Raw genomic sequence first — 27,014 nt, forward strand, 5'->3', positions numbered from 1 at the left:
TATTCTGTAATATAGCTTAATATAGTGCAGAACTTAAAGAACTTACAGAACAAATAAAATGTTTTATAACCAGCAGAACAATTCCAATGATTTATAGCAATTTCTAAAATTAAACACAACTAAACTAAACTCTCAAATACAATAAGAAAAATAAAATCCCTGTCTCATTTTGCGAGGCATGTATAAATCGAAGAGACGTTTTGTTGACAGATAATATTTGTATTAATATTATTGGTAATATCATTACAGAATGAGATCCATGCAAATATAAGTTTGCTTAACTCAATCGTTTTAAAGTTTCATTGCACTTTTGAATTGCAACTGTACGAGCTTACAGTAGATTATCTGATGGATTATAAAATCGAGCTAAGATTTTCAGTTGATAAAGCAGACTCCCATCAAAAGCCCACAAAACCTATATCTCGATATCTTACTACCCATTACATATACTTACTACATTATATTGTATCAGGACAATGCCTTTTTACTATTCAGTTTGCAAGACATGCTCTGAAAGTGTTTCCTTTGTCTGGTGCGCCCTTTAGACTCCAACACGTCACCGAAGAACCTCTCGTACTCTTTCTCGTAGTTCTTCAGCTGAAACAGAAACCAATCAGATTTTAAAGCAGGGTTTAGGTTAGAAGTGGTGCTATATTTGGCGTTAGATTTATTCACCTGATAGAATTTGGATCTATATGCTAGAGTTGTACTTGTTTAAGATATCGGGAAAACACATACATGTAAATATTCTATAGGAACCTGAGATTTCGAGGAAGTCCTCCTCACTAAAATGTAGCCGAGTTCGGCCAATGTTAACTTTGTTTACGTGTTAACTATGAGTAAGAGATCATTCTCAATTTACAAAGGCAAAATTATAGCTATTTAACAGTAAGACCCTCTCATTCCGTTACTGCGGGTCCCTTTTTATCAGATACTAGATAGCTACGATAAGTGTTACCGTATACCAGCAACTGTTAACAAACTTCTGCCAATATTAATTTTGGCAAAAGTTGGCTACATCTTTGTGAGTGTGACAGAAAGACTTCCTAATCTAGTAAGCTATAGTAGATACCTGTAGTTTCATACTGTAATATTAGTCGTAACATTGAATGTATAAAGTTAAAAAGGTGAAAACTATTTATTTCGATTACCACCTGATAAGATAACAGGTAACCATGGTGACCCTGATAAGATAACGGGTAACCATGGTGACCCTGATAAGATAACGGGTAACCATGGTGACCCTGATAAGATAACGGGTAACCATGGTGACCCTGATAAGATAACGGGTAACCATGGTGACCCTGATAAGATAACGGGTATACATGGTGAACAAACAAAGTGCTGTACATGAAGCTATGATAGTGTCAGGAGTTTAAAAATATAGAGTAGAGCGCATCTCTTGCACCGCAGGCAGCGTCACTAAATTCTCGAACACTTCCATTAATCTGCTATGGAAATAATCCATTAGTTTTATTATTTATCTATTATTTCTGAGATATTGATAGTTATTGATACTGATAGTCACTGACGCAATTGAAGCGATTATATTAATGAAAATACTTACATTATATACATGCTATTTAACAGAACGGTAGATTATTCTAGCTTCATATTCGTTAGTCAGCACAGATTTCTAATATAACACACCGGCTATTATTAACCGTGGTGGAGTACTTGCCCTCATAGAACTACATGAATGTTCTGATTCTTTGTGTAATTCTAACCAGGTACCGTTCGGAACAATCAACAAACGCCTGCTGGACGCATATTTGATTACTGTCTCTAGATTGGTTGGTTTGTGTCAAGTGGTAAGAATACTGTGATCTGATTGGTTAGTTTGTGTCAAGTGGGGTAAATACTGTGCTCTGATTGGTTGGTTTGTGTCACGTGGTAAGAATACTGTGATCTGATTGGTTAGTTTGTGTCACGTGGTAAGAATACTGTGATCTGATTGGTTGGTTTGTGTCACGTGGTAAGAATACTGTGATCTGATTGGTTGGTTTGTGTCACGTGGTAAGAATACTGTGATCTGATTGGTTGGTTTGTGTCACGTGGTAAGAATACTGTGATCTGATTGGTTGGTTTGTGTCACGTGGTAAGAATACTGTGATCTGATTGGTTGGTTTAGCTAGTTAGTCACGACGAGTCAACTCACCAGTCACCACTTATTATGTTTTCTTGGGTAAATTTCTATTGATCCCGTTTGATGCGACAAGGAAAAAGCTCTTATCAGGAAAGGAATTATTCAACGTTTCAATGTGACAACATCGTACTCATGATCTCAAATTATTTGTTATATAGTACTGTTGAAAGTATGAAAAAGTTTATCGCATCAAACGGGATCAATAGAAATTTACCCAAGAAAAAATTTCAAATATGCGACTCATAAATAATATGAATCCAATCCGGATTTTACACCTATTATGTCACATACTTATTATGTGTGATTTAAGCTTTTGTAAAATTGAGACGCTCCATAGTAACAGACATCCTACAATCGTTAACACTGAATTATAACTAAATTTCAATCGTATGAAAAGGTCACTCATCAACAACACGAATTCTATATCTGATGAATAACGCCGTAAAGTAATTGCCGTTGTATTGGATTTACTCAGAATGTTGAGTCGGGATACTTTATATTTAACAAAACAGATCCCTCAATTTATTATCAAAAGAATAACCGCCGAATTAAGCCTCAGTGCAGTAGTAATTGAGGAGTAGGATATTTGGGATACTTGGGGTAGATGAAATCTAAAACTACACTTAGCTCTAATTAAAATAATAAGATTCTAAAGGCCCTATAATTTCGATTTCAAGGTTGTATTGAAGTTGATTTTTGTCGTTATTTTCGTAAAAGTTAATGAAGTGTAGGACTGCATCATAGTCCTGGATTGGTTTGTATAGTGGTGTAGTAGGTGCATATGGTATGACAGTTTCCCAAGTCCAATCTGCGAAGTTAATATTTTCGAACTTCTCCAATATACCCGGAGTCTCCCAGTCCCACGACTCTGTAATCACAGTCTTCCACATCCCTGTAGTCATCTCTTCCCCTCTTCCTCCACCAGGATATGTAGTCCTCTCTTCTCCTCTCCCTCCACTTGATGAAGTCTCCTTAACTTCATCATGCAGACTCGCAATCAAGCCCTCTATTTCCTTTAACAGTACGGGACGGACTCCTTCACCTCGTTCAAATAAATCAAACTCGTTCACTAAGGGGTTCAGCCTATCCTCAAATAGTGACGACATGCTAGCGTAAAAAATAGAGGCCTTCTTGAAGAGCTCAGTGATCGCGTCGTGCTGCATAAGTCGAGCTTCACGCCTAGCAGTCGAGAGTATTTCTTCTTTTCTCATCTCTAGATATTCTAAGTTCTCCTTCTGTCCCCGCGTCTTCTCGAACATTGACTCCAGGTACTCCGGATAGCTGTCCTTCATCCACTGTTCTTCTCGCTTTATCCTTTCGTCCCTCTCAATTTGACTGAACAGTGCTGTATACGCTATGGAAGTTTTGAATTCCTTCATGATATGATCGTACAGAAACTGGAATTCAGGCGAGACAACCCCCTCTGCTCCAAACATGTCATATTCCGCCGTGCATACTTCCATAATGTCCTTCTCAATTTGATTGCAATAACTCCTGAACTGTTGATCTGCCTCGAATTTAGTGACTCCATACTCCCCCAAATGATACACATCCAGTCCGAGAAGACCTGGCATTGGCACAAAATCCACACTGTTACTCGTCCTTATCACGGAATAGAGTGTCTGTATAGTCCTGACTGCGGGATTACAGTAGAAGTTGACGTTAAGTGAGAGAAACTTGACACCATCACAGTACACTGACACGTGGTCTAATGCGAAGTGGAACGCCCACGTGTTGAACTGATCTTCAGATTTAGTGCCATCACAAACCCCCTCTGTACCGGAGAAAGGCCACCATCCTCCAATTACTTCTGACTCTTTGTTTAGACAGTCCATTATCTTGAGCCCAGAATCACGACGCAACATAAAGATACTGCTTCCTCCTCTAACGGGTATATCCGTGTTCAATATGAAGTTGTATGAAGGCTTTGTCTCACCAATATACTTACCATTCTCTTTCAGTATAAGGATGTTTTTAGCAACTCCGTTTTGAAGCGCCACGCGATATGTGTGTTTACCTTCCAAGCCGTGAGAATCAAGCGGTTCTACATGTACAAGAGGACTGCTCGTTCCAGAGACTCCAATCATTTTAGTTTCGGCAACCTCCAAGACATCTTGGTCTGTCTTGATGAACACCGAGCCACCCTCTACCGACCCACAATCAAACTCAAGTATGGTTCCCTCACTAGCTGTATGGTCCGTATCACCAACCTCAGTTTGGTCACTGAACACCTGCCCGTCAATAGTGTATTCTTGGGATCTCACTAGTTCACAGGATGTCTCCATGGCTTCCCACGTCACGTTATAGAGGGTCTCAATATCTTCTTTAAATATTATTAACAAATTCTGATTCCCCTGAGGGTCGGTGATTGGTAAGAAGTGTGGTACAATTGGTGGTGGTACAGGGTACGTAGTAGAAGCTTCTGTTTGTACAGCGTATTCTTCTACTTCAGTTGTAGGAATCAGTGTTCTTATCGTCACCTCAATATCCTTGTTAGCCTCCTCTTCTTCCTCCTTTTCACTGAGGATGATACTCCGATGAGGTATGTAAACCATTACAGATTGTACAGATGAAGGAGCAGGTAATATGTAAGATATCCACTGTTTGCTCTGCAAATTGCTCGCAGCCGCAACGTAAGTAACAGTTTCCAGATCACCATCAGATGTCAGTTCTCCTCTCCCAATATCACTGGGCACTCCTTCAATATCAGTACTGATGAACGTGTAGACCGACTCAAGCTGCTCCCCTGAAATATTAACTGATCACATATTATTAAATGTATTAATAGTTCAAATTGCCCATAAATGTAATATTTGACGGGCTGACAAACTGCGCCCGCATTTAAATGGGCCCGAAATACAATTAATAAATTCTAACAAATTGTAAATGTAAGGTGAGATTGTGAAAACAAACAGGTCGTGTTGTACCAGCCACAGCGTGCACACTGACCAATTCAGAGCTAACAATCTTAGTGTTCTTGGTAAAATGTAGATTGTTAAATCAGTTACCTTTAATCATCTGAGAGCTGGCTTCGTGCACCAACAGGAGAAGAATTAAAAAGCTCATCTCCAATCTTTAACGAAACAAGATTGCAGTTAGAACTTTGTATCAGTATTACTTAGCAATAATGAAACGATAATTACTCTCAGAGTTCTTTTCTACGTGTCACGTGAACACTAAATCGATATTCCCTCCAGCACTCATTAATTTGTCACGAGATTGAAACATTTGAGTTGCTAACACGAATGGGATGACTTGAGATGCTGTTCAGAGCAAGCTGAGAACTCACTCAACAAGCATTAGTATCCATTAGTTAACAGAGCTGGCAACAGTTGCCATTACTGAGTTCCATCACCGTCTCTTAAAATACATTGCCCGGGATGCTTGCTTCTTAGAATGAGTCATGAGACACCTTGGTGCGGTTAGAAAACCAGGAACTATATCGTCGTGGTTTTTTTAAAAGGGCGAATGTCAAATTTCACTGTGGCTTAAATAACAAGTCTTATAGAGGTCTATTAACATCCCGAAAAGTTTGAAGCTCTATCGTGCTAAGTTTAGATTTTTAAATTTTCAAAGGGCGAATGTTATTTTCGAGATTTCAAAAAAGCCGAATGTTATTGAATATGTTATAAATACAAAGTCACACATTCGCCCTAAAACATTTCAAAAAATTGGTTACATAAAAGGCCCAATGTAACCTTTATATTAGGGGCCATTATCTCGAAACTTTTTTAAACATTCGCCCTTTAAAAAAAGCACGACGATATAAACAATCGTGATGTCACATTCGTACTGAATATTTAGGAAGGGCTGTGCGGGTCCTGGACTCGTCGGCGTGGGATTTGTCGGCGCAAATAATTAGGGTTGGGTTTCAGAGAAAATAATCTCGTAGCCAAAGTCCAAACCTCAACCCTAAAAAAAACCCAAACTCCGAGTCTCACGCCGACAAGTCCGAATCCCTATCTGTGGTCGTAAGCTTTATATTGAGTTGAAGTATTTGGATTAATTTGAACAAGTATACAAGTGCATTGTCGCCCCATGATTACCAACACACTTGCTTTATAGCTAAAACAGGAAAACATGCGGGGGGGGGAGGGGGTCACAAATACACACAGCTTTATTTCTTATTCAAGTATTTAGCTTGCAAGGATAGAGACGGTAAAGATAGTGCGTTAAAGATTTCTCCGCCCACGGATACGCTACAATGTTATAGCTCCTCATTTATATTATTTATTTATTAACCCTCAAACACGCTTTCTCGATTATTTGGCGGAGGGTATCGCGGTGCCCACAAAACCAATGATTTCCATACCTCCAGGATTAACGTTAGATTCAGACGAAGTTTGAACATTTGCAAGCTATGCGCGCTACTGCTGCTGCACTACCAATCCCACAAGGGGTCGTTCACATATTACGTAATCAATATTTTAGCAATTGTTACCCCCTCCCCATCCGTTATCAACCGTAAACATTTCGAACCCCCCCCCCCCCCCCCCCCCCTTGGCTGATTACGTAATATGTGAACAACCCCCAACGGCCAACATGGTTATGCACGTGCTTCACTACATGAACTTTTTAAAGCGGGCACGCGACTAACCCATCGTAATTGACCCAATGTGCTGGGGGCACAGATACACAAAGCCGGGATATGGACGGCATGTGGAATCTCTGACATTCCAACGGCATAGCGGCCACCTACAGCAAAATAAATTAAGTAAACTATTCAATAAGTTCACTATTAATACTATTTATTACTGCATACACCTATAGTTAATATCACTATTGCATGATCCAGGTACTATCCAGTATCCATTCTCCATAATATAATATATTAGCATAACTCTATAACTGTATAATATCATAACTCTCCATGTAGTAGCATGAATAATTGAACTGAAGTAAAGTTTAAAAGTTACCTGTTTCACGTCAGGTTTCGGTTTGGGCGTATCTTTGGATTTCTTCTTCGATTGAAGAGCTCTAGAGTGGCTTCTTAAAACCAAGGGCTTTTTTACATGTCTGAAATTATACCGTTAGCTAATAAGGATATATATAAGGAGTTTAAGCTTTTTCAATTCAATCCCTATCCGATAACCCAGTATTTGGAGAATGGTTTCCAAGCTGTTGTAAAAAGTATAAATTATCATCTGAGCGTTTTGGGATCACAACCCCCTCAACAGTTAGGTCATGTGCACGTGCCATACTTTTTTGGTTATATCGAACTGAAGTTTTACAAAAATACTACAGGCTATAAAATACCAAAATTAAGGTAGTAACCTAGACTTAGAGATGCTGTTAGAATCAGGGTTGTACTGTAACAATGCAGTTACAGGTAGCTGCATAGAGGGCACCGGACGTCTCAGCTGCTGCTGTTGCTGCTGTAACACTTTACTTATCCGATCACAGGGACTGAAACAGAACATAATGACTGGGGGGATGCAACGTCAATTAATGTCAATTAATGTCAATTAATGTCAATTAATGTCAATTAATGTCAATTAATGTCAATTAATGTCAATTAATGTCAATTAATGTCAATTAATGTCAATTAATGTCAATTAATGTCAATTAATGTCAATTAATGTCAATTAATGTCAATTAATGTCAATTAATGTCAATTAATGTCAATTAATGTCAATTAATGTCAATGTCAGTTTTGCAAAATTTTGGAATACTGACATTAATTGACACGATATTTTTCGACCAGAGATTATGTAGTTCTACCATATTTTTAGCACTTTAGAACGTTTATAATAACTAGCAGGAACCCGTGAAATATAACCCTAAACGGTGTCAAGACTCAAGATACTGAAATAATTATTACCTATTTAATTGGCGTTTTTGACACCACTTGGGGGTCCAAATTTTCGGCTCTAAAATCATTATTCCTCGGCCAATTTTTAATTTTTTCATGCTGATTTGGAGGATATTAAAGCATTTGACCCAGCCAAAAAAGTTTCAGTTGTATATCTTTTACGGTTTTTGCAGAAAGTTGCGTTAAAGTCGATGCCGTGGTGTCAGTAAAATGGCACAGATATATATATATATATCGTCTCGCTTTATATATAGTAAGATACGGTTTTCCGAAATTTAATTTTCTTAAATGGGCGTAGCCATCCAAGGGCGTGGTTCTCAACATCATCAGAACTTAAAACCCACATTAAACGAAATGCCTTCATGACATTTATATTTGAATAACGAATCTTAAACAGCTAGCATTACTCCTTCATACTAAAAAAGCCGATTCTAGATATTTTACCTGTATAAGAAACCAATAAAATATGGGCGTGGCCGGTGGGGACCGAAGATGGAAGAGTTTGAAGCTGAAATTTTTTTTGGTGGTCTTTGAACCTAAGGATCAACAGATAAGAACATACTCATAATTATTCAAGGACATTTTGTTTTTTTGAACCGGTCTAACTTACATAGACGTGAATATCTTGAATATTTATCGAATAATGATAATCTCAAATTTCAAGACAAATTAATGTCAATTAATGTCAATTAATATCAATTAATGTCAATTAATGTCAATTAATGTCAATTAATGTCAATTAATGTCAATTAATGTCAATTAATGTCAATTATGGAATACCTACTGACATTAATTGACGTTGCATCCCCCCTAATGACTGAAGGGTGTTTGTTTAATCATCGTAAGCGCACTAGTGACTGTCGAGTGTCGACTATGTCCAGGTATCCAACAAATGTCTGCTGCTTTTAATAAGACAAGCAAACGAGCCTTTGTTAGTGTTACCATGAGTTGGTGGACACTGACTACGATATAATGTTGACTTACTTAGAAGGACTCCTCGCAGTGTTGAGGAGCTGGTTTATCCTCTCGTCTGCCTCCTCTTCTCCCTCGTCTCTTACAGAAGGTGAGGAGAGCTGAGGTGTGGAACCCTCAGGAGTGTTTGGAGGCTGTGAACTGAAATAATTACAAGGCTCCAGATATTGTATTACTCAGCTATAAACACTGTGTATAGCATGCTTGCTAGAGTACAGATTAATGACAGTTATTTGAAATTCAGTTTATCAGGCGTTAGCAATTTGCCACAACAGCATGCACTATGCAATATATAAGCTTCATCAAATGAAAGAAAGAAAAACCTGGTTAGATAAGATAAAGAGGAGAGGTGCAAACAAAAAGATTACCTGCTTTCTTGAAGCCCTATGATTGGATGGGATTCTCTGAGAGCTTTCAGTCGTTTTACCTGACTATTGTACCTGGAACACATAAAACATGCTTTACATGTAACAAGCCTACAATTACATGTAGTTGTATGAGCACGGATAGAGTATATTCAGCTGTACATGCTAATCTGTAACATACAGGGTGAGTTGAAAATAGTGTGTGGAAAGTAAAAATCGATAATTTTTTTTATGAAGGAGCAAATTTTGAAAGGTGAATTGCTATCAGTTCATAAACTTTACATATTTCATTCTTGCCTCTCATTTGATTCTAACTCATAATTTGGTTGATTTTTGGCAGTTTTCCAAAAAATCTTAAATTCGTCCTAATGGGGTTCTCAAATCGTGTGCCCTGAAAATCGAGTCTAAAAATCTATATTCTCCTACATTTTTAAAGCAATCACCCTGAAACTTTCAGGATATGTTCTAGGGATCATTTAAAAGAGATGAGCCAGACAAAATTTTGAGATAGGCCTTTTAAAAAATTTTATTCGATTTTGAAAATCGTCGACCTCAAAAAATCATCAAAAAACGAGGTCCAAGATTTTCAAAATCGAATAAAAATTTTTTAAAGGCCTATCTCAAAATTCTGTCAGGCTCATCTCTTCTAAATGATCCTTAAAACATATACTAAAAGTTTCAGGGTGATTGCTCAAAAAATGTAGGAGAAAATAGATTTTTAGACTCGATTTTCAGGGCACGCGATCAAAAATCGCTCGCGCAATACAATTACCACACACGCGCTGACCTTTGACCGGCAATAATTTCGGCTAGGAACGATATTTTTCCACGGCATCAAAAGCATCTGATAGATATTACTCCCCTCTATCAGAAACAACTAACTAAAAAGTCGATTTTGAGAAAATTACCATGAAGACCCCCCTGCCCCCATAATACAGTCAAGTCGGCTATAGACAATTGTCTTACATGTTATCAATATGTCCTAGCTAATAAAGGACGATGGGTTGAGCAAATTATTAATTATTAAGTATTTTAATTGTATTATTATAAAAAGTATATATTTTCATTACCTAAATATGCAAAAATTAAGTGGAAATTTCATTTGTCAAAAAAATTAGAGCCACTTACTTTCCACACACTATTTTCAACTCACCCTGTATATTAAATACTGCAACATAGCTATGCTGTGCTATCAAATCATATCACCACCCTCTCCTGCCCATCTAGCAAAATAAAACTAAAAAGTAATCAGTAAACAATACATTTTCAGGGCTAGATGAGGCAATACAAGAAGTTAAGATATGATATTATACGAGAACTATCGAGTTTGCAGCTAATGCATATTATATATGTTTACATAATGTGAATGACGCCTAGAACGGTTGATAGAGCGGCTCTATAGATGTGGATACTGGCGGGGAGGTGAAACACATTTGTTTACTATAGTAAGCACATGTTCGGCGGGTTGAAGAGGTGATACACATTTTGTATTATAGAAGGCTTGTAACACTTGTAACGCTTTCTTGTTACCCCCCTTTGAAGGCCCCGAATTATTTTCTGAACGAAAGCTCAAAAATAACCGAGAAATCGACCTTCTTATTAACTCATTTTGATGACTGTTTCTGACCTAAAATTGCACGAAAAATCGATTTAGCTAGGTTTCAGAACCTATAAACACTTCCTTATCCCTCAAAATTGATGTTTTATCTTTTTATAGTTGATACGAGCAACAAGCAACATATGTTTTGATCCTTCGGTTCTACTCATGACCTAGGCAGTTAAGCTGAACCCGACAGATCGAGGCAATCCTCACCTTAATACTGATCAAACTGGTACTAACACACTTTTCAGATATAAATGTTCATGGCGATACGTTTATTGCAGCTTCGCAACTTGAGTGAAGACCAGAGTACGAAAACACACAGCAGGTAAGCAGCTCACTTTTGGTGACTGTAACCTCACGAACATTCTGATCTTGCAACATATGAACAAGGAGATCGTCTCCTTAACAAATCGAACAGGTACTATCACAATTTCCAGAGCACATCATGATAACAAAGTCAAAAGAAACACAATGAAGGTAGGTTACGAACACCACAATATAACAATCATACTAACAACTGAATTAAATTTATTCTGACGACGGGCAGCCCTGATGTTTAATGTTCCGTTCATGATTGAACGGTTAGCATCACAGTCAGTTGGAGGAGCGACCAACACACTATCAAGATCGGTTGTTTATCTTAAACCCCTCCCCCCCCCCCCCCCCCCCAACAGTTCGTATTGTACTGGGGGCAATAGGCACGGTTAGATAAGTAAAACAGGGGGGGGGGGGGGGGGGGGGCCAATGACGACCATGAGACTTTTGGGGACGAAATGGGACAGTAAAAAATCATAGGGGACTAGAGGTCAACTCGTTGAACGGTAATTCACCATTGTCCCCATAGTCCCCAGAATTTTGACATTTATTATGGTTTTCAGTTAGTTTATTAACGATAACGATCGAGATGTTTGTCAGATAAGATAGATATAATCGGACTTAAAAGTAAAAATGAATAAGCCCCGGTTGTAATGTGTGTGTTCTACCACTGTACAAGTCAGTTCTCAGATTGAGGTAAATTGAATGTTTAGCTCTCGGGAAGGGAGAAGTTAGCCGACTCGGCTGAACTCTTAAAGCTTTTGGGGGGGGGGGGGGGGGGGTCAACTACAAAAAATACGAATACGAATTTCAAAATTTTAGTGGTGCGTTCGTTTGTTTTGTAGTTGGATCGCCCTCCCCCCCCCCCCCCCCCCCCCCCCCCCCCCCCCCCCATCTTTTGGACCCATCATCATGGACATTATCGGGGAGAAATGATGATGCGATTAGAATCTTACAGTTACTCCTCCTTGCAGGCGATGCTACTAGATCAATCTGGATAAAATAAGCGTATATATGCAAGATGTCTCCTCAATGTTGTCATTGGTAGTCGCCCCCGCCCCTCCCTTAATTTACCTGAGGTAGCTCTAACAGCCCTAAAGTAGCTCCCAAGAAGTCAAGGAGATGTCCGATGGACCTTTTATAAATATTCTAGACTTCAGTCTTGAGAAGTTTACGATCTGGTCTGGAGAAGCCAGGATTTTGTGAAATCTAAATGGGGACTAATGGAGACTTTTGGGGACTAATGGGGACTAAAGAATCATGGGGGGACTCGGGTAAAATTCGTTGACGTAATTCCCCAAGTCCCCAGAAAGTAGTCTTTGCCCCCCCCCCCCCCCCCCCACCCCCCCCCCCCCCCCCCCCCCCCGTACAACAATCACACTATTTCAAGTTCATGACGTAATCATTGCGTGTTTACCGCGGTGCAGAGTAGTGCACGCGGGACCTTGCCCAGCCAAGATGTGGTAGAGATAACAATGTGAACAGAGGGTCAAATAAGAGATAAGGGAAAGTAAACACTCGATATCGATCTGGCTCACGGGTCTTCCTTTTTGTGATTGGACGGATCGTGTCACGTGACAAAACACCTCTATTACAAGTGGTCGCTCGTTGAGGATCACGGAGCGACAGCAGGGCTCCCGTCGTCGAGAATAAACTTAATTCAGTTGTTAGTATGATTGTTTTATTGTGGGTGTTCGTAACCTACCTTCATTGTGTTTCGTTTTGAACTTTGTTATCATCTGTGCTCTGGAAATTGTGATAGTACCTGTTTCGATTTGTTAAGGAGGACGATCTCCTTGTTCATATGTTGGCAAGATCTGAATGGTTCGTGAGTTACAGTCACCAAAAGTGAGCTGCTTACCTGCTGTGGTGTTTTCGTACTCTGGTCTTCACTCAAGTTGCGAAGCTGGCAATAAACTATCGCCATGAACATTTATATCTGAAAAGTGTGTTAGTACCAGTTTGATCAGTATTAAGGTGAGGATTGCCTCGATCTGTCGGGTTCAGCTTAACTGCCTAGGGTCATGAGTAGAGACCGAAGGATCAAGAACTTATGTTTGCTTGTTGCTCGTATCAACGATAAAAAAAGATAAAACATCAATTTGAGGGATAAAGGAAGTGTTTTATAGGTTCTGAATACCTAGGCTAAATCGATTTTTCGTGCAATTTTAGGTCAGAAACAGTCATCAAAATGAGTTAATAAAGAGGTCGATTTCTCGGTTATTTTTGAGCTTTCGTTCAGAAAATAATTCGGGGGCCTTCAAAGGGGGTAACAAGAAAGCGTTACAAGTGTTACAAGCCTTATATAATACAAAATGTGTATCACTCTCTTCAACCCGCCGAACATGTGCTTACCCTAAAATGTAAACAAATGTGTTTCACCTCCTGAACCCGCCGAACATGGTGCTCACTATTAAAGTAAACAAATGTGTTTCACCTCCCCGCCAGTATCCACATCTATTAACCTTCGTTTAGGAATGCCTGGTAGTGTTACTTTAATATGTTCGTCTGGACTGCTGCTCAACTCCATCTGGGATCTTACTCGACCGTTATTTATCAGTAGACTGCTTTTTCTATGTATCAGCCTGTTTTAATATTTTTAAATGTCAGATTAATAAATGTATGCATGGATGACTGATCAATGATTAACTCGCTAAACTTCCAAGCGTTGTCATATAATATAATATATAATACTTGTAGGTGTTTTTAATCGATCAAAGTATAAAATTTTTCCAGAATATGTATTGCTTTAACAGTGTTAGTGCATTTTTGCGACACAAATGAGAGTGGGCGCTTAACAATTAACTTAACCGTTTCTTCAAAAGACTAAAATGGAACACTTTGAAGACCTAAAAAAGAAAAGGCCGTAAAGGTGTAGATTTATCAGCTTTAGTTTTGTGCTTATATGTGCAACTGCTTGGGGTTTCTCATTTCTCCGTGAGTAGTATCATATTGACCAGCTAGTGACCACTTTTGAGTCGTGATATGGTTATGACATGGTTTTGAAATGGATGTGACAACATCTGGGTTTTTTCTCATTTAAAATAAGTGTTTATGTTAAATTTCATAGATTACTTATGATATTCTAAGGTTAGGTAACAGTAATGATAAATTAACGTTCTTTATTAACACAGTGTAACTGTGGGGTTACTATGTTTAACGCTTAAAATTGATTTAACCAATGAAGATATTATCACCTGTGAACAGGACAGACTACGTTTTTGTTCATGTAAGCGTTGCACATGAACGATGCTTGAGCTATCGGGCTTTGGGAACTCATCTGCTGAAAAATTTAGTGGCTGATTGGGCATTTTACTTATTGAGATGGCTGATGGGCCCAACTTAATTTAGATAAGACACAATCGAACGGTAATTGTTATGTGGGGTCAGCCGTCAAGGGTGTAGTGGGCGATCTAAACAGCGATGTAAATGATAGACCATTTCATGCAGATTGCAGAACGGCGCCATTATTATAAGAGGAGCATTTTCGCACGCCGCGCGGCGTGGAAATGTTACGCTAGCTTTGTAAACTTATGCACTTATACATGAACTTTTCAACGCGCCCTACAACTATGAGGACTTAAATCATTCCTCTCAATGGAAACAAGATCCAAATTTCTGTTTTTCCCAAAATAGCCTGTAAACTGGTCTATTATGCGCGATCGACTGAAAAACAGGACTCGTTGGCGTGGTGACGTGAAAAAGCGGGACTAGTGGGCGGCCAAAAAATACGGAATAAGTACCCCCGACCCTGACCCCGATTCCGACCCCGACCCCGACCCCGACCCCCGACCCCGACCCCGACCCCGACCCCGACCCCGACCCCGACCCCGACCCCGACCCCGACCCCGACCCCGACCCCAACCCCAACCCCAACCCCAGCCCCAACCCCAACCCCAACCCCAACCCCAACCCCAACCCCAACCCCAACCCCAACCCCAACCCCAACCCCAACCCCAACCCCAACCCCAACCTGGTTGGTATGGCTACCTGGTTGGTATGGCTACCTGGTTGGTATGGCTACCTGGTTGGTATGGCTACTTGGTTGGTATGGCTACCTGGTTGGTATGGCTACCTGGTTGGTATGTCTACCTGGTTGGTATGGCTACCTGGTTGGTATGGCTACCTGGTTGGTATGTCTACCTGGTTGGTATGTCTACCTGGTTGGTATGTCTACCTGGTTGGTATGGCTACCTGGTTGGTATGGCTACCTGGTTGGTATGGGTGTTATGCTGTATTCTGTGTGGTATAGAAGGAGCAGTAGGAAGTAACATTAGTGGTACACCTCCCTCTGAACGAGATGTAATGGGTGGTATAGTGAGGGGGTGGCTGATATACTCCTCCATATGACAGGTCCCGTCCCATTTACTGAAAATAAGTAGTCTCATTATTTCTGTGTTATGCTGCTCATTTATTAGTCATCGCTTACTTAAAAAACGGTTTCTCTTTAAGGAATACACTTGACACTTAGCTGAGTTTTAACAATTTAAACGTTGATTTGCCGTATGATAAGATGATAACGAATGATAAGATGATAACGTTGCATATCCATATACTAAAATATAAAAGAGTTTTTGTAAGCTTGTGAGTCTGCGTGACTACTGGAGTTACAACTTAAGTTGCTAGACTGGATTGTAACTATCAAGTTTTACATGTTATCAGTTGGTATTTATGTACTGCCGTATTCCTGCTTGCTAACTTATCTGTTCTTTTTAAATAAAACTCCGACGATACAAGATACATTCTGCAAATTTCTTATATAGCCATAATCTTTACTCTCCTCAATAATTTTATTTAAATCATGTTATGATCTTAATGACATTGCTACAGTTAGGCTCAATTGTTTAATCGGCTGTAAGTTAATTATAAGATTATTGTTCATGACCTCAAATGTCCGCTCAAATAGCAGCTGCTGTATTCTCTCAATTACATTATTACACATATCAGATTACATTTTACGTCATTGAGATATTTTCAGGTATGTTTAAGATATGCAATGGAATGGGAGTTAAGGAATGGGGGGGGGGGGGATGCCGGATGGACCGTCAGTCGTCAGAACCATTATAATCATTTAGACATTTCTGATACGGATTACTATACGGTGTTTACCAAAAATTTCTCGATTGATTGATAAGCCGCAACGACCAATGACCAGCTCCCCCCTCTACCCCCCCCCCCCCTCCAGCTCCCCTCGCCCTCCTTAGATGTTCACCTAATTTCTCCAGCCAGATCTTTACAATGTTGATATGTTATATTATTATAATCACTAATCATGCAGGCGATTTAACAAGAAGACACACCTGACTGCAGACTGATAAAATATGATAATATCTACCAAACGTGTATAATATTATCATTACATTAAATATGTATCTTGTTAACCCCCCACATAGCAACATTTAGCCTCTCTCGATGTATACAGAGGAGGTGAAATTAACCGCTCATATAGCTGAACTCTCAGATAAACAACTTATATCTTTTGACAGACGTGATACTAAAAATACGGTCCACATTTTGTATGGGACTTTGACATTGGATTCGTGAGAGGCAGCACTTAGTGCACATATGATATTGAACATTAGCTAAGTGAAAGTGATCTTAGCATTCAAGTGAAAGTGAAAGTAAGGTAATGCTGACCTCACTACATCAGGGTCGAGATTGTACGTGTAACCGTTGATTGTGTGTCCTTTATCGCTGAAATGGTTATATTTTAAAGATTAGGTAACGAGTATAACCGTTATCAAAACATTTTGAGGACTTGCGGCGTGGCTGTACTAATAACACAAAACATGCAGGATTCAAGACCATGGTGCTAGTTTTTAATATTCCATGAAACCATTTATGTAAATACTGACAGTCAAATTGTCTTATTGAGTGATATTGCGAGTTTTTTTTTTTTCAAATTATCAAATATTTGACTGAAACAACAGATACAAGACCATTGTATTATACAGTATACACTGATTTAAGAAATTATACTCAATAAATATCGGAATTATCATCACACGACATGAACTCTAGTAGTTATTCTGAAAGTCTGAATACCCAGAAAATAGTTGCTCACTAGCTGATATTTGTTACCTTTTTCACGACCACTGTAAGTTCAACAATACGTACTTAGATAACAATTTATAGTGTTTTAAGAATAGTTATCTGCTATATTATACGAGAATACTGCTTCCCAAAAAAGGAAGGTCAAGCAACATAAAAAAGTCAACAAATATTGCTGTTGTGAATGAAGAACATTATGTTAAGGCACAAATCTCAAGTTTGCATGATATGAAATAAGAACTGATAACTGAGAAATTACTGGAGGTAGTTATAATGTATTAGCATAGTAGCACAGTAGATTATTGCTACTGACTAATGATTATCAAGCAGCAAGGTTAGAGTACTAGTAGTATGTGGTGTGAAATGTGGATGTATTAGTACAGTAGCACGTCAGATTATTGCTACTGACTATCAAGCAGTAAGGTTAGAGTACTAGCAGTATGTAGTCACATTTATTATTCACGTCTTTAATTCACTCACTTGTCATTAAGCTCTTTATAATCTTTCGTCCGCCTGATTAAGAAATTTGGACATTTTTATGAATGTGTGTAAGTGAAAGTGAAAGTGAAACCACACCATTTATGAAAGTGAAAGCTTTGTAGAAGTTAGAAAGTTCAATTTGAGTTGTAAAGGATTTTGTGGCATATTACGTGGACAATAAGGCACAATTCGTCAACAAACTAACAAAGATGTCATGATATAGAGGTATTGAATGCGAGGTTTTAAGAGGAGACTCAAAAAGGCTTAATAGAGTATACTGTTAGTAGTAACTGTTTACGAACACAACTAAGGTGTTACTTAGTAATGCTTAGGTGTTACTAAGGTGTTACTAAGGTGTTACTATGGTGTTACTTAGTAATGCTTATATATATCTCTATCATATCCCTGAGTTGAGCAAGAGTAAGATATTTAATCAATGCAGTACTTCCAACTACCCCCTTATTCAGATATCACTGTCTTGTAGATGTAAAGAGTACAGGGTGTTATTTGAATGAAACTGAGATTGCTTTTAACTGACAGGTCCTTACAGTCTGGGCTAGAGAGAGAGAGAGAGAGAGAGAGAGAGAGAGAGAGAGAGAGAGAGAGAGAGAGAGAGAGAGAGAGAGAGAGAGAGAGAGAGAGAGAGAGAGAGAGAGAGAGAGAGAGAGAGAGAGAGAGAGAGAGAGAGAGAGAGAGAGAGAGAGAGAGAGAGAGAGAGAGAGAGAGAGAGAGAGAGAGAGAGAGAGAGAGAGAGAGAGAGAGAGAGAGAGAGAGAGAGAGAGAGAGAGAGAGAGAGAGAGAGAGAGAGAGAGAGAGAGAGAGAGAGAGAGAGAGAGAGAGAGAGAGAGAGAGAGAGAGAGAGAGAGAGAGAGAGAGAGAGAGAGAGAGAGAGAGAGAGAGAGAGAGAGAGAGAGAGAGAGAGAGAGAGAGAGAGAGAGAGAGAGAGAGAGAGAGAGAGAGAGAGAGAGAGAGAGAGAGAGAGAGAGAGAGAGAGAGAGAGAGAGAGAGAGAGAGAGAGAGAGAGAGAGAGAGAGAGAGAGAGAGAGAGAGAGAGAGAGAGAGAGAGAGAGAGAGAGAGAGAGAGAGAGAGAGAGAGAGAGAGAGAGAGAGAGAGGAGAGAGAGAGAGAGAGAGAGAGAGAGAGAGAGAGAGAGAGAGAGAGAGAGAGAGAGAGAGAGAGAGGAGAGAGAGAGAGAGAGAGAGAGAGAGAGAGAGAGAGAGAGAGAGAGAGAGAGAGAGAGAGAGAGAGAGAGAGAGAGAGAGAGAGAGAGAGAGAGAGAGAGAGAGAGAGAGAGAGAGAGAGAGAGAGAGAGAGAGAGAGAGAGAGAGAGAGAGAGAGAGAGAGAGAGAGAGAGAGAGAGAGAGAGAGAGACTGCAGTAGTAAATATAATGAAGAATAGTAAGACCTATAAAGCTAATACGTGTGATGCTGATCAGTGTTTTTTAGAAGTGAGTTTAGAAGACTACACACGCTCCAGAAATCTTTAAAGATGCTTAGTAAGATTTGACCACATTCAGTACAATTAAACCATGGTCACTGTATTTTACCAGTAAACACACACTGCCTGGTATTTTACTCTGTTTGCTTTAACAATAGCGGTTATATAACCGCCACTTTGGTTCACATTATATGAGATGAATTGCTTGATTGAACTGCTTGATTGCTTGAAGTTATACCACCAAACATTGCTTTCATGTTCACATTCACTACACCACAGAGTCTAAACCTATTCTTGTTGAATATGTCTGTAACGTCCACAAACTCTATTTTAGGCATCTGTACCGTGTCCATAATGGTCGGAATATTGTGTACCCGGGCTGCTGTGTCTTTTAGGCTTTTCTTTGAATGCTTCCTCTCCATCCGTCTGCTAAAACGTTATTTAACACAGTTTAACAGCAGTCAGAAGTGTTAAATAGTTTTATAAAGAAGTGTTACTAGAAGTGTTAAATTCTGGAAAATCAACAACAGGTGTACTAGAAGTCATGTGATCAAGTGTTTAGCGAGCTGACTCACTTCACACAGCGCTGTTGAATTGATTACAAATCAGAATTCAGGCCAACTTCCAGAATACTGGGCTCCATCTTCACACTCTACTAATATAATGTGAGACTCTCCACATAACCGGTTGCCAGGGTTACAAATTCAGTAAATACTTTCAATATATACTTCCATATAGAATTATCGAGTGACTCTCTCACGTCATGTATTACTAAGTGTTTCTCTCGTTACAATACATGTTAATTTAAAAGTAGGCCGTATAAACAAACGAGTAATGCTTACAAGTATGTTCTTAATATACCTCATTATTTCGTATCTAATGGTGTGATGCATGAATAATGGGAATTTCAAATTTCTCGTATTATAGAGAACTGATGCATTATAAGTCGTTAGTCAGTAAAGATCGTTATCAGTTACAGTCGCCTATCAATAGGCTACATGTCATATCATGTTTTAATAGTCCGGTCAAATTTAACTTAAAGGACCAGTTAACTGAAAAATTTGTAGTCTCCAATTTGGCTAAGATTTAAATCAGCTGTGACAAACTGGTAAAGAATCGTATCGCCGAAAGAACCAACTCTCTATCGTACGTGTAACGCGTGTTATTGCAATAATAAGCTGTGGCCTCGTGACGTCATAAAGTCCCTCAGTGCGCGCTGGCATAGCGTAATACGTTGCAAATGTTTATCGTTGTCAATAAAACACCTGTAACTCACTCAAATTTTAGAATTATGACTATTTCCCTAGTTCTCCAAAATCCTTATAGTTTTGGCTATCATCCTAACTAAAGGAATAGCTGATTGGATGTACAGTGCTCACGTCATGATTTTAAACAGCGATATAGGTTCTTGAACAGTGGCGGGTGAATGTACGGTTAGAAAGTTTCTGCTATTACAACTTATATGTCATATGTGATAATTTTGGATTGTTTTCATTGCTATTTACACAAGCAGGGAGACTGTACCGATTATTTTTCCCCAGTCCATGAAACTCTAACGAATTTAGAAAGGATCTAGATAAGTAGGAGTTTGTTCAATTCCGAGAGCAATTATATATTTATAGCATAGCGAAATTTCTAACTTTAGTCCGCATGGCATGTGTCAGCCAGTATAGGAGACAAGAAGTCTGGCTACTTTACGGCCGTTCCTCTGGGACCATTAGTAGAAGTAGCTTCTATCAGAACAGTGCCATGGGAACAGAATTCCCGCCAAAATACCCGGTCTACCAAATAGTAATTATACTGTTCGGAGTGTATGGTGTGCGGTGTGTTTTGAATTAGACTTACGGCTTACCTAGTTGTTATCCTAATTGCATTATCATCGGTACATAGCATAACATAAATAAACTACTGGTAAGTTTAAATACCAAGTGCAAACGTGTTCAGTCAATCGACCCACTGAACAATTATAGAATTTCCAAGACCCTATTATTCTCTGGCCATATATTACGGCACGATCGATTGTTAGATGGCTAAACGACCAACGTTATAATCTATACAATTCTAAAACTATGAGCTAGCACTTTAATCTAAAAATACACTTTTAATATTACTCCTGATTTTTACATTTCACGTAAAACATTGTCGCCACAGGTTGATCATGGACACTAACAGCTTAATTTGAGATAAATGACTTATGAGTTTCTCTAAAGTTAACTCTTAAGTTGTGTACTCCAGTCATTTATGGACATTTATGGAAATGAACCTGCAAATGTTCAAATACTCACGAAACTTTGCACAGACCTTCCTGAAGGTATGAATAAACGATTTTCGTTTGGAGACATTTTTTTGATCGTGGAGAAAACCCAGGAGGGCCACGCCCATATTGACCCAATAACGTAACCGACCCCTTGCTTCTGAAGGTCGTAGAGGCTTCAAAATAGGCTTAAACGAAGCCGCATATGCATGTTTATATAGGGGTTATTGAGCAACACATGGCCTAAAATCCTTACTTTTCGAGAAATTCGCCAAAAACCATTTTGGGCGTGGTGCTGAGCCCATTTTCGATAGGATCGTGATAGAGTCTTTAGACAGGGTGCAAAAGAACCGCAATTAGCATATTAATATATGACTTACGAACAAACATATGCCTTAAAGTGCTTACTTTTTCAGTTATTGGCGAAAAACTGATTTTCGGTTCCAGAAATCATACAAAACTATGGGTATCTGGTAACTTGGGCTATGAAGGCCCTAAAGGTTTTTGAATGTGTGCAAATTGTGCAGAATGGCCATGTTTATATACAACTTATGAAGCAACATGTACCCTAAATTACTTACTTTTCGAGTTATTTGGGGGAAAAGATTGTATTATGTCCATTTTCTACCTGTAAAATACAGTCTCACGAGCTCTTCTGCGCGCGGGAGGGACTTTATGACGTCATCGCCAAAATAATACAAACGCTATTTACACGCGTTAGAGAGCAGTTAGAGATTTAGGAATTTCGACTCGTTGCTTAGTTTGCTATTTGTCACAATCTGTCAAAATATGAGGATAACTTTTTTTTCAGTTAACTGGTCCTTTAACTCTAATATTTTGGTACAATATACATTATACACTGTATGTAGTCACAGTTAACATAATTATTTTTTAAATTTCTTAAAACTATCGCAATCCGACACGTGCACTTTTTTCTCGTGAGACAATAGAAATCAATGATATCTGGAAAGTTAGCTGCTGTTCCCTAAGATATGTATTCAGTTATCAGTACTCAGTAGAAATGATTACAACCTCGTTGAATTAAAATACCAGATACATTCATAAAATACCAGATACATTCATTAACCCTATTTTTCTCGTGAGACTATTTCTTACAATACAATAGAATGTGTAAAATGGCGGGAAAATGCTTCAGTCTTGACGGACAGTATCACGGCAGTTACACTTGTCTTATCAACGTTAATTAATCAATTAACAACGTAGATTAAGTGTATATCAGATAATATTGACTCATATTATCACTGTTTAAATATGCGCTAATTTAGATGGTGATCTAGAGTCAGCTGACTTATGAGAAAGCAGCTGATCAATATAAAGAAACTAGGTTTAAAAGAGCTGGCAGTATATTATAGTATCAAGTAGTCTCTATACTACGTATGCCTGCCATGTTTAAGATTGTTCAGTCTTAAAAAATGTAACAGATACGCATTGACGTTTTTAAAATTAATATTTGTAAGAAAACGCAATCGAAAATCGTGCGTGTGATAAAAATTATATACTATCTTCATCCTGCGATTTCATGGGATAGTAAATACTTTTTTGATGGAATAGAAATACAGGGTGGCCCAGAAGTAACTGCCCACTCGCAACCCTTTAATAACTCACGTGATTCTTCTTAGAATTGCACAGAAATTTCAGAGATTATAGATATGAGTCAAACTTAGATTTCCTGAAAGTTTTGTCAAATTTAATTAATTACAGTGGGTGTGGCACGCCACTCCCTCTTTTTCGCTTTCCCATTGAAGTGCTGTCCCAAAATTTCAAGTTGGTTGTTCACAGTTGGTTAACCTTTTTAAGATATTGCAGATACGTGATCTCGGCACCCAATCAGTAATCTCGTCGGGAGCTATTCGCTAGCGAGCAACAATGAGCCTCATTAGGCGGTAACGAGCATGTTGGTGGATGAATCCACCAACATGCTCGTTACCGCCTAATGACGTCATGACGATCTGATCACTTTGAGTGAATACTGATAGTGACGCTGTGACGTTCCTTAAAACCGAAGAAATTCGCGTTATAGCGCTTCGGTCGCTGTCCTATAGGCAGTCTCCAACCAATCAGGGCATTGATTGAGTGAAGATATCACTGATTAAGTGCTGGATCACGTATCTGCAATATCTTAAAAGGGTCATAACTCGGTTGAATTGTGAACAAACAACTTGAAATTTTGGGAAAGCACCTTAATTATCAAAGTTCAAACCAAATATGTCTAGAATCTTTGAAGTTCTTAGCTTAAAACGTTCTCACTTTATGGTGACAATAGGGAAAAAGAGGGAGTGGCGTACCACACCCACTGTAATTAATTAAATTTGACGAAACTTTCAGGAAATCTAAGTTTTATCCATATCTATATTCTCTGAAATTTCTGTGGAATTCTAAGAAGAATTATGAAGTATGATCAACCTCATTCTCTTCTTTTATAAAACTTTATACTGAGAAATTTCATGATCCATCATATTAGGACCCTTCCGGCCCTCAATTCTCAGCTTAACAAGAGAAAATAAGTTGAGAGTCTGCTTATTGAGACAAAATTTCATGCAAACCAAAATAAAATGTCGCGCTAATTGAGGATTAATAATCTGTGGCTGAAATGGTTAGTGACCAGTCAATTAATAGTTTATTGCTTGCAAATAAAGATTGAATTTGAATTCAAGATTTAAGTAACCTATTGATATCGAGAGCAGTACTGTACATAGCAGTAAGTTCGTTAAGTGTCTTCTGTTTGAAGCAGAGTGTGGTAGTCTCCCTGTACAACTGCATGTACTGCTCAATATTCTGGTGGTGTTTAAAGGTACCTTCCAAGGGATCAACCCTGTATCTGTGGGGAGCAATTAATCAAAATATACACTAACTCCTTGAAACTCATATTTCAGGACATTGTGATTGGATATTTTTTACCTGCAATTGTGAATACCAGCCAAAATTTGAATTATCGAATTTAGTTCATTTTAATCCTGCACTGTAATTTCGCATTTTAAGGATAATAGAAGTAAATAATTCTAACAATGAATAAGTACATGATCAGATATATACCGTTTGTAGTAAATATTACTCGTTTGCAGTTTCGAGCTGCTTTTATCTGGCTTTGTTTTAGTCTCATCATATATTCCGGAACTCAGATGTTCTTTGGATCTGTTCTTTCGTTTACGTGGCCCAGACACCACCCACCCACCAAATTCTTTGCTACTCCGGTCCTTGTCCTGCAACACGTATAGGAATTATCACGTGACTACACCATTAATTCATAATATTGCTTATCAGAGGTCAATAACAACTCAGCAATCAACATATAATTTCCAAAGCAAGGATACCAATAGTATTGCAATGCAGGATAATACTCCGAGATACCACATTTTAATAATTTCCACAGAAACTAAAGTCATACCCATGAGCAGGTGTCATCAAGGTTATCAGGACTGGTCACAGTAGAGTCGAAGGAGCATGGTGAGGAGGGGAGCTGAGACAATAGCATCTCAATGTCAACATGACCTGTAATATGATTCCTCTATCCAATACTTCATTTAAAACTTACTTTATAATGGTATTCAACCGTTAAAAGTTACTGACTAAACGTCAATTAGGATTAACAAATTGAGATTAATGTTAAGATATAATTTGACCAAAGCTAATCTGGGAATGAATTTGTTAAACAATAAAAGAGACAAGAGCGAGAGTGTCTGCAATTGTTTATGTAATGTTAAGTTAATTCAATTTATTGTAAAATGAAGATATGACAATAAAAATATGATAAAAATCACAATGAAAATTATTTCCTAGTAGTAAAGCTGAACGCTTTGTAGAAAACTGTAGAGTCATTTACAATATTGTGGTATCAACATTTTTTGTCATGCAATCAACCAAAAACAATTCAACTTAAACCAATACAAAAATAATAAAATTACATATAGTTAAAAAATTTAATTTTGTCCTTACCTGTCAACAGACAGTATGATAACCAAAAAATATTCATTGACTGCAACAAATAACTAAATAACAGAGAACTTCCACTCATACGATCACATTTCAAGTATTGCTAGACCGATTACTTATAGCAGAAATGGAAAACAGTAAAAAACAATCATTTCGTTCTGATCATCAAGTTATGTTAGAGTTTTTTCTTTTGTAACAGTACACATTCTCAACGGTTCTCATTTCAGGAGATTTAGATGGAGAGTTGGTGGAAGCTCGAGGGACCTCAGGAAGAGACGGGACTGCTTCCTTGCTATCTGTGGTTAGCTCAGTCTTAGGGGTGATGTTGAGGCTACTCTCAGTTGGAATTTGATGAGTGGTACTTGCATGTCCTGTACTTTGTGAGCTGTTTCCCAAGCTTCCATGGGGGTAGTATTTGAACATGGAGTTTTGTTGTCTTGGCAACTTGTGTTGTGGTAGGATATATAGTTCAGGCTGAAAGTACTGGTACAGATTGCTCCTCTTACGTTTCTTAGATCGCTTCATACCTTTTAAGTAGGCTGTCGAGAAAAAGAAGAATTGGTAAAAGAAATGGTCGATGTGAAATGGAGAAAGGTTATGTAGAGGGTACCTTGCCTCCTCTGCCATCCTCTCTATCCTCTCCCAGGTCTCATCAGTAAACAGACTGGCTCTACTTGCTAGGTAACCAAGGAGCTGAGAGTTGGTTGTCAGGGCATGGCGTGTTTGGTTGTGATATATGTACTCTGGTATTTTGGTAGGTGGTTTGTCATTATAGTAACTCTCATAGTCTTGACTGTGCACTATGTTCTGCCACTGCCTACGTTCCAAATACTCGCGGTGTTCCATCATTCGACTATGATATTCCATAGGAGTTATAAATTTGGGAGGGTTTCCAAGCATGTATGTTCTCTTTTTCTTTTTAATGTCTGCTAAAACGTCACGATTTTCATATTTTGGGCACTTTTGTTCTTTAACAACATAGATATGTCCATTTTTACTTTCTATACGGCTTGACAATAAGCATCTGCCGCTTGTTGGCCATGGGCACACAGACTGAAAATTTACTGGCTTTGAAAGGTAACCCTCATCAAATAGAGTGTCACTGAAGGAACAAGACTCTGTGTCATACCGTACACCATTATTTATAGTTGGTGTAGAACAAAACCTACTTTCACCATCTACATCTTGAACCTTTGTATCTTCAGTAAAAGTGTTTTTTTCTTCCGCCGGTTCATCTGTAGTGTCATCTGTATCACACATTGTAGATAGGAATGAGTAAAGATAATCTGATGCTAGATCCTTGAGCTCTCCTCGAAAATTGTGTCCAACAGGCAACCTGGGCAATTTATCAAATATCTTTCGTTTCTTTGACTTTCTGTTTTGAACTTCTGAAATGCTTTCACAACAAAAATTTCTGTCTTTGGGGAACATGCTATCTATCTTTTGCTTCACATCCAACAAAATCTCGGAGGCAAATACCGAAATTCTTGTGCTCTGCTCAGAGGTTGCTGGGGTTGGGTCATTGCCAAACAAGTCCTTGGATGGTGCTTTTGAGTCATAATCGATCTTGCCCAAATTCAAATCACTTTTTGAGACTGTATCAACATGAGTCGTTTCCTCTTCATCA

At 38.6% G+C, this 27,014-nt stretch overlaps 3 protein-coding genes across 14 annotated transcripts in view; 1 reads left to right on the top strand and 2 right to left on the bottom strand.

The window, feature by feature from the left end:
• The window catches only part of LOC134812866 (uncharacterized), a 912,489-nt gene that overhangs the window by 748,354 nt on the left and 137,121 nt on the right, over positions 1-27,014 (top strand). The gene's annotated exons all lie outside the window — the stretch shown is intronic.
• LOC134812872 (uncharacterized) lies at positions 68-24,947 on the bottom strand. Of its 12 annotated transcripts, XM_063820463.1 has the most exons (15): positions 24,843-24,947; positions 24,491-24,657; positions 24,123-24,275; positions 19,471-19,611; positions 17,745-17,777; positions 16,851-16,907; positions 15,425-15,581; positions 14,411-14,496; positions 13,679-13,798; positions 9,299-9,370; positions 8,943-9,071; positions 7,421-7,552; positions 7,063-7,162; positions 6,744-6,841; positions 508-597 (listed from the first exon to the last, which is right to left on the bottom strand). In XM_063820463.1, the coding sequence occupies exons 1-15, from the start codon at positions 24,927-24,929 to the stop codon at positions 594-596; spliced, it is 1,536 nt and encodes a 511-aa protein (XP_063676533.1). In that variant the 5' UTR covers positions 24,930-24,947; the 3' UTR covers positions 508-593. The 12 variants fall into 12 exon arrangements, with proteins under 12 accessions (XP_063676539.1, XP_063676532.1, XP_063676530.1 ...); XM_063820462.1 differs by lacking the exon at positions 6,744-6,841 and having other exon boundaries at positions 458-597; positions 14,411-14,493; XM_063820460.1 differs by lacking the exon at positions 6,744-6,841 and having other exon boundaries at positions 458-597.
• LOC134813389 (uncharacterized) lies at positions 2,298-5,272 on the bottom strand. The gene is made up of 2 exons (XM_063821126.1): positions 5,155-5,272; positions 2,298-4,892 (listed from the first exon to the last, which is right to left on the bottom strand). The coding sequence occupies exons 1-2, from the start codon at positions 5,210-5,212 to the stop codon at positions 2,776-2,778; spliced, it is 2,175 nt and encodes a 724-aa protein (XP_063677196.1). The 5' UTR covers positions 5,213-5,272; the 3' UTR covers positions 2,298-2,775.

Source organism: Bolinopsis microptera, chromosome 3 (genome assembly GCF_026151205.1).
Source record: "Bolinopsis microptera isolate Bmic1 chromosome 3, MBARI_Bmic_1.0, whole genome shotgun sequence".
Classification (NCBI taxonomy): Eukaryota; Metazoa; Ctenophora; class Tentaculata; order Lobata; family Bolinopsidae; genus Bolinopsis; species Bolinopsis microptera.

Coding starts and splice junctions, on each gene's coding strand:
- LOC134813389 (XM_063821126.1), bottom strand. CDS start 5,212: ATGAGCTTTTTAATTCTTCTCCTGTTGGTGCACGAAGCCAGCTCTCAG. Junction 4,893..5,154: donor CAGCTCTCAGATGATTAAAG/GTAACTGATTTA, acceptor TTAATATTTCAG/GGGAGCAGCTTGAGTCGGTC.
- LOC134812872 (XM_063820460.1), bottom strand. CDS start 24,929: ATGCTATTGTCTCAGCTCCCCTCCTCACCATGCTCCTTCGACTCTACT. Junction 24,658..24,842: donor TTGATGACACCTGCTCATGG/GTATGACTTTAG, acceptor TACGTGTTGCAG/GACAAGGACCGGAGTAGCAA. Junction 24,276..24,490: donor AGTAATATTTACTACAAACG/GTATATATCTGA, acceptor TGCTCCCCACAG/ATACAGGGTTGATCCCTTGG.